Source organism: Cupressus sempervirens, chromosome 11, assembly GCF_028749045.1.
Source record: "Cupressus sempervirens isolate cs-2001-9-10 chromosome 11, ASM2874904v1, whole genome shotgun sequence".
Lineage (NCBI taxonomy): Eukaryota > Viridiplantae > Streptophyta > Pinopsida > Cupressales > Cupressaceae > Cupressus > Cupressus sempervirens.
The window spans coordinates 181,968,904-181,983,245 of NC_143128.1; the positions used below are offsets into that span (position 1 = coordinate 181,968,904).

At 36.8% G+C, this 14,342-nt stretch overlaps 1 protein-coding gene across 1 annotated transcript in view; it reads left to right on the top strand.

Annotated features, from left to right (window-relative positions):
- Window positions 1-294: 294 nt before the first annotated feature.
- LOC149528795 (DNA damage-binding protein 1-like) overlaps window positions 295-14,342 on the top strand; it is a 169,516-nt gene continuing 155,468 nt past the window's right edge. The window contains exon 1 of the mRNA XM_089810655.1: window positions 295-680. Coding sequence (XP_089666781.1) covers window positions 577-680 — 104 coding nt within the window. The 5' untranslated portion in view covers window positions 295-576. The remainder of the gene's footprint in view (window positions 681-14,342) is intronic.

The following is a 14,342-nucleotide window of genomic DNA, read 5'->3' on the forward strand; positions in this document are numbered from 1 at the left end:
TATAGATTGTAGAAATTTGATAATATTAAATACACATAGTCAAATCCAAAAAACAACTAAGAATAATCATAATAGATAATAAAAAAATAATCATAATAGATTATAAAAATCTGTTATCTGTGAATCATAAAATTATTCTTTAATTTTTTAATTCTTTATAATATAACTAAATAATTTATTAAAAAGTACATTCACTAAATACATTAATTCTCCTATACTCTTAAAAAAACTCTCATTTTAATTTTCTTCACATACTTCACACCATTAAATAGACAATTTGAAAACTACCACACCGTGGACAGAAAAGATCATAAAACCATAACAACCAGACAAACATATATTTGAGTAAAACCCTCAATGCTCAATCGATCTTTTTGGTCCGCTGTATATAAAACCCTCCAGCCCCCACGCCTAGCTCCCGTACGGTTTATAAATCTGACAACAATTCTCTTGCACTTGAGTTCCCGCGTTTGAACCTTTGTCACTGCAAAAACAAAAATCGAGTAACCCCCCACTCAAAGAAGCAGAAATCTGAAAAACACTGGGCAACGTTAGAAAACCAAAGAAGAAGAAGAAATGAGCATTTGGAATTACGTTGTGACGGCTCACAAGCCCACCACAGTCACACATTCATGTGTTGGCAACTTCACCAGCCCCACTGACATAAATCTTATCATTGCGTATGTTGTCCCTATTGGTAACCTTAATTTTTGCTTTCTGATTTCTTTCATCTTTTCTTGACAAATAGTGTAAAACCCTAGATTTTTGATGGCTTCAGCATTATAATCGTATGCGTTTTTTCAAACTACTAAATCATGTTTTCTCTTTCGTTGTTTTTCTGAACAATTAGCCAAAGCTTATAACTTTACATTCAGTGGCTTCAGCATCTTATTTGCACATGACGACGCAAAACCCTAATTGTTGTTTAGTTTTTTGTTGCTTATTTTTGAAAATCAAGAATTAGTAGCAGAAAACTCCAAATTATAATGGACTAACTGTGAACGCTGAAGTATCGTTAAAATCTTATATTCTTTCAATTTCTGTTTAGTTACATATATCGAAATCGTAAGTTAAGTAATATATTCTAGATTACAGTGGCTTCTAGGAGAAAATAGCAGTAGTGGAAGCTTCTTGAAATTCGAAGCACATATTAGACTACATGTGTATATCGTCGGCAGTGCACCACATCTTTGAAGATGCGGTGAATAAAAGTGCGAGAACCACATGTTAACACAGAGACGTGTCCCCCCACTTTTTCCCCACGTCTGGGAGACAGGGACGCACCGGGGACTTGGGGGTTCTGTCCCCTTTTCCCAGGGGCGCCACCTCGCCGAGGATGGAGGACGTCCCAGTGTTGACTATTTGCTGATTTGATTATTTATGTGCAATTTTCAATTTTCCAATTCAATGAATGTTCAAGTATTTACTCTTTTACATCTTAATATCTTATATTACAAGACATGTTTTTATAACTAACATTTTAAGTATCATATGTATAGTATATACAACCCCACCTATCCCCTGCCGCTGTTCCCTTGCCGTTGCCAAATTAAGGCCCTTCTGTCCTCTCATCCTGGAAACTTGTCCCCCCATTCCACTGCCCCTCCATTTCCCAAGGCGGTACAACTATGGAAGACCAATACTTGTTGGTTTCACTCTAGGCATACTCGGTTACCACTATGGATGCAGGAGCTAAATCTGGCTTTCAACTTGCCTCTTCTTCCAACTGAATACCTCATAAAACTCTAAACCAAAATTGCTTCATTTACAGATTTATCATCCAAGAAGTGAAGTCACTGACTTAACACTGATATTACCCATCTTTACTAGCTCAGAGTCCCCTACTGGTTGGGGTTGGCACGATGATTAGTCTCTTTGCTGCTACTTTCTTATCCAACAGCAGGTTATCAAGTACATCTGACAGGTCAGCATTTTATCTTCCTGCATATTCATTCGTCTTACACCAGTCCTCAACTTTCCAAAGATGGCATCAAGTTTTTGCAGAACTATTTCCTTGGTATCTATTAAACTCAACCTCCAGTCTTGTCAAACGATTTAATGGCTTGTATTTAGCTGCTACATGTCCGTGTTGATTGCCAGGGTGTTGCTGTCTCCAAAGATGACATTTTACATTCCACTGATGTGTTCAACCTTAAGAATATTCAGTGCTGGGGTGGACTGCCTGACACCTCATTGCTTCTTGCTCACTACCAATTAAGGCACCATGTTCTGGACAGGCTGAGAATGTACACAAAGCAGATAACTGGTTCAACACTTTGACTTCATGGCATCCCTCATTGCTTTAACCGGACCTCGCCCCCAAAGATTATTTGCTTGCTTTGTACTCATTCCAATTGTTTCATCCAGATGGATGTCATCCTCCAAGAGATGCGTTTACTCTATGTCCTGATATGAAGACCAAATTTGCTTCAAAGAGTAGTGTTCTATTGTTTTCCTGTTATTCTTCAAAGTGCCATTTTTGTTAGTTTTCAGAGGTTCACTGTAAATGTAATTGCACTACTTGATTGGTATGCGTGTTCCAAGTGCAGCGATCTCTCTTTATATTGTGGATGAGATATGGATGGAGATGTTCCTTCATGGGACATGTCTATTTTCATTAATATTTAATATATATAATAGTTTATTATTTAACTACAAACACACACATATAACTTCAGTTTAGTCTCATGAGTTTATCCTATTGAAGCTGCCAAACATTAACACTCCCTCTTAGCTAGGGAGGATAAACACAAGACAGATATTGCACCATTTATAATATTAGAAATGACAAATTTTAAGGACATCTTTGATCAAAATATATTTATCATTTTGATATCACATTTGATATCATGAGTATTGGCCTCTTGAATATTAACATATAATATTCACCAAAACTCTGAATAATGGCATGCTGAATATCAACACATGATATTCCACCATTTTAAAATCACATGAGTATTGGCCTTAAATAATATCAACATATGATATTCACCAAATACTTTGAGTAATGGCTTGCAGAATATCAACATATGATATTTACCATGTACTCAATAAGGTTTGATATCACATATGATATCATGAGTATTGGCCTCCAGAATATAAACATATGATATTCACCAAATACTCTTTGAGTAATAGCCTCCAGAATGTTGAGATGCAAGATATTTACCAAGTACTTTGAGCAATGGCCTCCTGAACATCAAGTCACATGATATTCACCAAGTACTTTGTGTAATGGCCTCTAGAACATCAATTTGCATAACATTCACCATGTACTAAAAATGTTTATAAGGTATGTGCATACGCATTCTCATAATGCGTACCATATAAACATCCGCCATGCAAAGTGTAATCTATCGTGATCTGCATAGACATCATACAATTTCTATCATAATAGAAAATTAAATTATTGTAAGATGATGATCACCTTTCAACAACTTCTACAAATACAGGTGTTAATCATTTGGAAGTCATCGCTTCCTCATGATGTACAGAGGGGATAGGCCCATCAAATCATGCTGTCACACATATGAGACCTAAGTTGCCGGTTTGGATTCCGGTTCGTATGCGGGTTTGCGATTCGGGTTCGACATTTGCTCAAATTTTTTTGGTGCTAAATTTGGGTTCGTATGTACAAGTTTTATATATATAATAAATTATAATAAATATATCATAATAATCATTAAGAGTCAAGACAATAATATGACATACTATTAATATATAACTAAACAATATATTATAATCATAATATAATAATATATTATTAAAAAAAAATGGTCATTTTAGTTAAATAAAAAAAATATTAATATATTATAGTTAATATATTATAGTGTAAACAATAATAAAAAATAATTAATATTAGTCGACAATCACTATTGCTCGAATGAAGAACACAAAAAAGCTCCCTCCAAAATTGGTCCAGGTTAACTATAGGAATTCTTTGTTTTGCTGAATAATGTCAATAACACCCATGCAATTGAACACCAAAGAAGCACAACAAGGAGAGATGGCTCAAATTATATTTCATTTGCTCAAATTACCTGGCGCTATATATTTTGGTTTTATTTAATACATAGTATTGTTCAAACAAGTGTGGTGGTGTTGTTGAGAAAGCAGAAATGAGAAAATGCTTAGCAGAGAATGAAAGTGTCAAAAACGCATGGCTTTTAGGTTTCCTTAAGAAAACAATTGTAAAAACTTGTTGTGCAAGGAGTAGAGACTATAAAATTAATCAACTTCAACCAAAGTCGTCAGACATTCGGTTGTCACTGTCCAAAGTCTTCCGGGGTTTAACCGCTTAAAAGAACATTTGTTACAAATAAACCTAAATTTGAGTAGGGTCCCTTTCATCGAATTTGCAGCGACTTTACCAGTAAAACAATGAATTTGACCCGAATTCGAACTACATTCGACTATTGATTTTGCCTATAGGTGAGCAAATATGGTAACTTAGTATGATACCAAAATGTTACATAAAGTCAAAACTCCCTCTTATTTTGATATGATCAAGATCTTCACAGATCAACTAAAACATATCCTCTATCTGCTCCTTCAGATGCATGTGGCATAATCCCTTTGAACATCAATTTTTAAGGCTCCTTTACCTTGGAAGAAGTGTTAGACTCCCTCTGAATCTGATATCAATCTCCCATTTCCTGCAAGAGCATTCTTAGAGGAAAAGATCAAGGCAAATAGCTCATATAGAAATATAAACATGAGAGAGACTACACTTATTAGATAAATAAAATACTTAAGGATGATAAATAAAATACTCATCAACACATCAATATCCTTTTATTTAATCTTTCATTCTTTTAGACATTAATATTGTAATGGAAAACAATTGTTTATTACATTAATTATTTTGTTAAAAAAGATTATAGTGATTTACCATAACTCTACATGTCTAAAGAATATAATGTCATTCTTATTGAATTTACATACTATCCATTTGTAGCTTTCTACATATACTTTTCATACTATATATAAAATAATTAGTTCATGACATTTTAATAATCTAAGACATATCACGTATATAATATGAACTAATTGATTTGTAACTATAGAATAAAATATAATCATACCTACTAGTAGGGTCTACTTTACCTTTACTACCAATTGATAGTCTTTTCTTTATTTCTAACTCTTTTCCAAAAATCATGCCTTTATAAATAATTACATATACTCTAATGAAAATGTGATGATTTTCCTCCTTTTGGATTTGTTCGGTCCTCCTTCACTTATTGGTTTCGAATGTTACATAGATTTCTTCTTTTTACATGACCTTTTACCTTGTGATGCCACTATAACCCTATGCATGGGCGTCCGCATTCCCTTTATAACTAGCCTTGGACTTCGGTGACATCCATGTCCTTTGGTGGTATAATACTGGTTGAGTTAGTCTTTTCTTATAAACTCCCCGTCTTCGATGATGGCGACAGGGTAGGAAAGTTTGCAACCATTGATATAAAAGCTTACAACCACCAATTGTCTAGGACTTCATCAATATGATGATAAATGTCAGACGCATCTCTCCTAGTATGCGAGTATTGTTTAGGAGAACACAGGGAATGGAACATAGGCATATCGAAAGTGTAGACAGAGTGGAGAAAAGTACAACCCTCATGAGTGAACTTGATTTATATTTTACAAAGGCCATGTACTCATCCATCATTCCACTGCGACCACTTTGTTCAATTGATCAATCTGTGTACTCCCCGTGTGCATCAGGTTCTTTAAAAGAGAATTTCAAAGTCCAAATCCTCAATGCTAGTATAATGCTTTGTTAATGCTCCGACAATTACTGGTGAAACCATAGTCATTTTCTAGTGTTCTCTTGCACACAATCTGTATGAAATTTGAACATCTCATGCATAACTCTACATCTCATGTCCTTGGTGGCATTATAGTAGTAAAAAATTCAACATAAATACTATTAAAGAGATCAACAATCAAATATTTGATATAGATCCACCCTTAATCAATGCTATTAGAGATCATTGCGGTGTCCTATGATTTTGTGAGTTATTTGAGAGGAAAAAAAACAAGGAGCTTGTTTTGTTTTCCATCATAGTTTATCCAGGCATGCCATATTTTCCCATTATTCATTGGTGGATTTATTATGACGGTATTGGCAGAAACAATGGTGTGGACATCAATTCCCTTATGGGTATCCCAAACTGTATCCCAAAAATTTGTACATGAATCAAATTCAATAGATACAACTTGATTACAGGATGTGCCCTCACTAAGGGCAGTGCTGTCAGATTTGTTGGGAATGTACTTTCTGCACTTTGAAGATACCAATCCCTCACCATGCATACAATTGCCACGGTTCAAGAGGAATGGAAGATTTGTGGTGAAAATGGCATTCCTAGGCTCAATGAAATGCTGTAACCATTTAATTTTCCACTGTTGGTTAGCGCAATTTCATTTTCAGAAATAGCGGTGCTTCTTCATTATGTAAAAAACAAATACTTTTAACAATAATAGAATCAATTTTCAAAAAACCAATAAAAATCCATTCTTTTGGAAGCAAATAATGAAGTTGTCTATGGCTTCTCGTTACACAATAATTTTGTGAGTCTTCTCCATGTTTTGATCGCACTAATCAAATCAATTTTAGCTTGGGAAGAGTTTATATACCGTGACAAATGCATACAATGAGAAATTATGTATGGGTAATTTGTCTTCTTCGATACGCTTCTTTTCATAGCTCTCATAAGATTTGGGTTCTAAGAAGTCTTTCATACATCTACATCTTCATAACTGAGCTTTGATACCATGTTAGTTTTCAGAGGATCACTGTAAATGTAATTGCACTACTTGATTGGTATGTGTCTTCCAAGTGCAGCAATCTCTTTTTATGTTGTGGATGAGATATGGGTAGAGATGTCCCTTCATGGGACATGTCTATTCATTAATATTTAATTTATATTAGTTTATTATTTAACTACACACATATATAATTTCAGTTTAGTCGCAAGAGTTGATCCTACTGAAGCTGCCAAACATAACAATTTTCAGAGTATTGTTTACGCTTTCCTGTCCTTAAACTTTTGTGTATGTCAGTGCCTTCCTCATGTTTGTGAAATCTTTGACATCGAACTCTGTTGGAGAGGCTATAATATACCACACAAAGAGAATTCGCCAAAATCCTAATTGCACTTCATGTAAAGAGTATGACCCAATTGTTCCCTTCTATACTCTGATGGGCATTTGGAAATTTTTACAAAATTAACTAAAATTATCCCCACAAATTGGAAAAAATCTATTTTGTTATTGGCAACAAAGAGAAGACAATCTTTACAAAATCTTAATTCTTTTAAAGATCTAAACCTTAAAACCCGTAACTGATACCTAGTACTATTATTTCCCTTGCGTTTTACATTTTGTGGAGCTAAGAGGGATATCTGATTTCTTTTTTTGCAGCAATATTTTATCATTTTTTTGAATTGCTAATATAATAAATTCCCTAGTTGAGGGCATTGATAGCAACTCTTGAATTGTCTTTCATGTGCTAGTATACCTCATTTTCCATCTTCTAGCAATCTTCTATTATTTTTGCAATTGCTTATGTTTTCTAGTTTGCTTCTAGAGGGCATTGATGATAATTCTTGAATTTCCTTCCATTTTGATATCTATTCAACTTTTCTCTATTGGAACTGCAATACCTCTCTACAATCTTTTGACTTCAGCAAAGAGCTCTCTTTTGCAACAAAAATGTAGTTGGCCGGCTATTTTTTAAAGTCCTATCAAAATACAGTTTTGGATAGTCATCTTGTGTTGTGACTAAATTACATTTTCCTACCCCATTCAAGTTTACAATTACCTAAATTTTCTGCTTCCTTGCATGTTTGAAAAAATTGTAGTATGGCTTCAACACTATAACGGTATATGTCATCTCGAAAGATTATATTTTGATTTGTTTCTTGAAAAGAAGAGTTATTAGTTCAACCAGAAACTTAAGGGGCTTTGGTGTTAAATTTGATAGCGCTTCCTTCTCAAAACTTTTTTTTTGAAAATTAACAATTAGTAGTATAATGTCCTAGAATTTAGTATTTTTAGTTTTCTTTATTTTTTTATTCCATACACGGTATATAATCAAGGGGCATCTCTTCATTAAAGTTTGTTGATGCATGCACTTGGACTTGTTTGTTGTGTATGCCAAACATAACAAGTTGAATATAACATTCAAGCTGATCAAACACTTATGTCTCTTGGGGATAGCTAACCTTGTTTTAAATTTCACAACTTAGCTCTATTTGTTTCCATAATTTCATTTAGGACTTTCACTTGATTTTATATGATACACATTGCATCTATTGGCTTAAATGTGACAACTTACTTTTTTTTGGCCTAAATCTTACATATGACTTGCATTTTCTTTTTTTTTGGGATTCCATACTTTAGAGGTTTTTATATATATATATATCCAATTTCAACTTGTAACCTTAGGTTCAAATGCTATATAACTACAAGTGTCCTGTTTGTAAAAGTCACTTGTTACCTTTGGCTTTGTTCATTGGGATTCATTACATATTGGAGGCGAATTTCAAGCAATGATATCTCAATCATTTGAGTTCCTTTTTTGGGCAATTTTATTTTATTTGGGCTATCATTTTGTGCTTTTTGCATTGGTGCAAGTGATTTTTGATTTTGGTGCTTGGATCTATCAGAAATTTGAGTAATCACCCCTTTGCATTGGTGCAAGTGATTTTGGCCTCGTTCTAGACCATATGCATGTGCCTTTTCAAGGGCTTTTTTTTGTAAAGTGCATTCTTTTTGACTTTATTATGGTGCTTAGTTTGTAGTGATTGTGATAAAACATTGTACTTTCAGCACATGGTCTTATTTGACTTATATTTGCAATTGTAATGCATAGATCAATTTGGTCTTTTGCATTAGTGATCTAAGTCTGTTATAGCCTAATTGTGGCATTTGTAAGTACTAAGATCAAGTCTACCTTGCTGTTTTTGACATCCAGCTCTTGTAAACACATTGAACATTAAGTGCCAAATCATAGCTTCGTGGATGATCTTTGGTTGAGTAATTTTGTTTTTGAAGGGGGGGGGGGGGGTAATCTTGCAGTGGTTGATTGCATTCTTTTGGATATTTTATGTTCAAATGATGGGGAAATCACAAATTGAACGCCTAACATGACATAATTATGCATGATGGAAGATATTCATATGGAATTATTTTTATATATTTATTTGAAAACAACATAATTGGCCCTTAGCAGTACTGCAAGTCAATTGATGCTAATCCTAGTCGATGCAAATACATGGTCAATGACGGCCAATTAAAATCATTTTAAAATCACAGCTTGAAGTATCAAGAATCAAATTCACAAACATGCCACGCATTATGACCTATAATGAAATACACGAAACATTGCAAGACAATCTAGTATAACCAAACTGCAATGGAATGTGGCTAGATCTAGATGGTGTTAATATCCTGTGAGTTTTGCGACTGAATTGGCAGCAATGCCAACTTTCTCATCTTTTTACCCCATCGAAGAAAAGGTACAGTAGCACAAGCACACAAAATAATCAAAACAATGGACATTTCTATTCTTGATTAACCAATGATAATCCATATGACATTAACTGCTTGTTCTTAAAAACATGCATGATTCAAAAGTCATATAACTTGGCATTGTTGTCGGTAAAATCTATATTGTAGCCGATGGGTAGAATAGTATCCGAACGGGCGTGTGACGCTTGAGTCACCCCTTCGGGAAGGTATATGTACACCATCTAGAATGGACTTTGTAATCATAATCATCATTGTAATCAATCATATCAAATATTGTATTATCTTCTGCATACATGCAAATAATAAAAGGAATACTTCTGTGTTACATGTTCTCGTCTATTGTCTGAATGTAATAAACCGTTTACCCTGTACGGTAAACATTTGGTGCCGTTGCCTATAAGGACCGGGTGCTATGAATGCCAAACACATTGAATAAAGATAGAAATAAGAATTCAGAAGATGACGGCATAAGGGTGGTATTGGAAGTATTAAACCGCACATAGCAAAGTGACTGGAGGCACAGACTCCAACAACTCGCTGAAGGGTACGACAGTGGTGGCACAGGAGGTGACCACGGTACCACAGGAGCATTGATGAACGGAGTGCAGTTGCCAAGTCGGTCAAGGGAAAGGTTGATAGAAGAAGCCCGAGAAAGGCGAAGGGTGATCGAAGGAACAAAGGAAGAATTGACAAACTAGTATACACCCATGGGGAATTTGGATGGAAGGGAAAGGACCAGCGCGGCTCGGAGTGTCGAAGGAACTCGAGCGTGAGTGAACTCTTCGTCCCTGATACACCTGACGAGCAAATACAGTTTGATCGAAACAACCAAGTCCTTGAGGAAGCCTTCACGCCACTTGAGAACGTAGGTGTCCGTAACGCAGGTGTTCAAAGCGGCACGAAAGTATAGAACAATGCAAAAGTACATAACAACGCGGGTACAGACAACAACGCACAACAAAAGAAAGAAAGGGTACCGATGGTCGGTCCAAAGAAAAAGTTACCAAAGTTCGACGGGGATGGCACGGCTGACCCGATCAGACACTGCAAGACTTGTGAGGCGATTTGGACAGCGAATGGAGAAAATGACTAGGACGAATGGGCAAGGCAATTTCTAGCCACCTTACGAGGTGTAGCAATCGATGTACCGATCCGACAAAGCTAACCACATGAGAAAACATAAAGAAGGAATTTATTACAGAGTTTCAAGTGCTACGAGACGACAATGAGATAGTAGCAGAAATCTACACCACAAAACAAGGGAAAAATGAAACTGTTTGTGTATATGCTAGAAAGTTAAAAGAATTAGTAAATAAGATGGAAATTAAGCCAACAGACGAGCTGAAAAAGAGATGGTTCATAGAAGGACTATGCCCAAAGTTAAAAAGGAAATTGAAGATTGTACTCCCATTGTCGTACATTGAAGCATATAATCGAGCGATGGACTTAGAAAGTGAACAAAAAACAAAGAAGAAGAAGAAAAGTAGATCATCTGACTCAGATGAATCCTCTTTTCAAGATAGTAGTGATGATGAAAAGGGCAATAAGAAGGTTTATGCTCTCTAGAAGGATATGATCAGGATGATGAAAGAATTTAAGAATATGCAGAAAGGAAATAGCCAGACTAAAGAAAATGAGCTATGGTGCACAGAATGCAAGACGGAAGGTCACACTAAGGGATCTTGTCCGAAGAATCAATTTTGTGATATATGCCAAATCGCGGGACATTCTACAAAGGAATGCCCATTCAATATGAAAACAAGAGGGCATAAAAAAGTGCTCCTGACATAGGAAGCATCCACGTCAGGAGGAAATGGAAACACAAACAATGACGGTGCCACCTCGGGTGGGTATAGAAACAACAGAAGGGGACAGAACAACAACATAACAATAATAACGGAGGCCGTAGTCGGATTTAGTATGATGCAAACAGCCGACCGATGGTTCAATGTTGGGCATGCAACTTATGGGGCCACTTTGCACAGAACTATAGAATGACGAACACATTGAAGTTGTTATGCAGGTGGTGTGGTCTTGGAGACCATGAAGATGCCAAATGCTCGAAATTAGGAGTGAATTTGATCAGCATTGAAGCAGAAATGAACGAAGAGGAAGTCTTGGCAATCATGCGTAAATAGGCAAATCTGTACTCAGACCTGACGGAAGAAAAGAAGAGACTGGAAGAAGCACGGGCAAAAATTGAGAAAGGGACGCAGTCAGAGAAATCACAAACAGAGAAGGGGAACACTGTGGTACCTCAATGAGGAACTGCGCGGAATAGAACATCATAAGGCGAATATTACAAGTTGAAGTGCTAGTAAAGTTAAATGATCTGATCCTCACAATACTCCAACTACAAATGACACTCACAAACATGGCTCTGGCTGCTAAACTATCAGAAGAAACCAGGAAGGAGAAGGAAAGTGGAACAAGTGCAGTAGACCTAATGCTGTTAGCTCTCACATCAGGAAGGCATCCGACGGTCGTAGAAATGGGTATATTGGGAACAATCCTCTCAGACACAATTGTGGATGGAGGTTCAGGGGTAAATGTCCTACTAGAGGATACCTGGAAGAAGTTGGGACAGCCGACGTTATGGCCACCCACGTTCCAATTGCTAACTGCAGACCAACATAGCATTAAGCCTCTTGGGATCCTAATGGCACAACCAGTGACTATTGGAACACAACCGTTCCTACTCGACTTTCTAGTCATACCGCTAAAAAGAAGGGGATATGATGCCATTCTGGGAAGAGGATGGCTCGTACAAGCAAAAGTTAAACACGACTGGAAGAAGAATACACTATCAATGGAGAGCAGAGGACGGAGATTTATTATTGATTTACACACAAATGGTGGGAGAAGAAGCTAGATTGTCCGATTCAGAAGGAGAGGACGAAGGGAAGAAGCAGATGGAACCAGATGAGGAAAGAGTCCTACGGTTGGAAGGTGGATTGAAGGATGATGATCTGGATTCAGTGAATGGACTATTTCACTGGCAGATGGAGGATTATGAACTCTTCCAAAGCTGCAACATACTAACGATAAAGGAAGAATAGAACGGAGTCGGATTTCCAAAAGAATTTATGCATAGTTGGATGAAACACTTGCACATGTATTTAGTGAGGAAAAGCCAATAAAATACAAAGAGGCCATAGTCCAAACCATGAATTTGGGGGATGATACCGAACCAAAGAACATACTGGTGGGAGATAACTGGAATCTAGTATTAAAAACAACTGCATTTAAAATAGTACAGCCTTTTAGGAGAGCAAAGCAAGTACACTGTACAAACAAGTGTCAAAAGGAATTTTGTCCGTATAGGCACGTGTGGAGGAGAGTAAAAGGGAGTACGATTGCCATAAAATAGGGCCGTATGGCCTATCAGGAGCGTAAGCAAGAAAGGAAGGCAGTAAAGAAAAACAAAACACTGTACGACCTAGGAAGGACATTGTATGACTAGGCAAAAGATGATAGGAAATCAGAAGTGATCCACGGTACAGCCAGACAGGAGAAGATATTGTACATGACACACCGTATGGCTCAAGAGGGGAATAAGTATCACCGTACGGGTAATAACTAACTACTTCGTACGAACTCAAGGAGGACACAAGTTAATGCACTGTACGACCTTAAGGAAATCACAAAGATCGTACGACAATTTGCATTTTCAGGAAAGATTGTACCAAAATCCAGAGAGAGCTATGACCCATGTGGAGAAGAGAAGAATACACCGTACGGCTAGAAATTTGTAGGAATAGACTTGGAGGTGCACCGTATGACAAGCATAGGGCAAGGGAAAAACACAGTACAGACTGGAGGCATCGTATGAACAAGGAGCTACCACCATATGACCAAGTAGATGCCTACTGTACGGACACGAGAAGTATCGTACATCCAAAGAGGAGTACTGTACGGACATCAAGTAACACCGTACGAACACTAGTACGACAAGAGAGGATTGGAAGAGGCACCGTACAACTTGGGAGATGTCGTACGGTTTGGGAGGACATTGTATGACTTTAGGAGGACACTGTACGGCTTGGGAAGCCAGCAAGAATACCATCGTACAGCTAGGCAATAGACACTATACGGTCAAGAAATAGGGTGCTGTACGGTCAGATACAAAAGCACCGTATGGCCAAGAAGCATCACTGTACGAATGGTGAAATATAAAAAGGAAACTAGGAACAAATAGGCCATACGACTGTACGGACAAAGAGAACACATGTGTATGGACTGTACGGATGTACGGGCTTAAGGAGCATAAAAGGAGTGGACCGTACGATGACGCAGGGACAGTGACATACTTTACTGTACGAGGTTAAGTGGTGGTATAATAAAAGGGATCAGAGAATGATAGAGGTACAATAATAAAGTTATCCTTCGGAGGCTGTACTAGAGCATTCAAGGAAAGGAACCGTACTCTTTAGGAAGCACGAGGTTTAAAAAAAAAAAAAAAAAAACGACAAATCAAACAATTCAAAATGAGTAACATATGATACCGAAGGGAAGGGAAAGACATAAAAAGGTAGTAAAACATAGGCCGTTGGCAGAAAGAGTATCAGATAGGAAGAAAATCACAAAAAGGTGTGGTAAATACCAGCAAGCAGTCGGTCGAGCCCGGTCCAACACCTTGAAAAGATAGCCACCCAGTTCATGCATATCGGGTACCTCGAATCCAGACCTCCATCTCTCTATTCGGCTTTCCCCTACAATCAAACCAACACTTCTCATCCATCCCTAGATACGGTAATATTATTCCACCCTATCGGCGTATTCCTCCCCCATAGAATTTT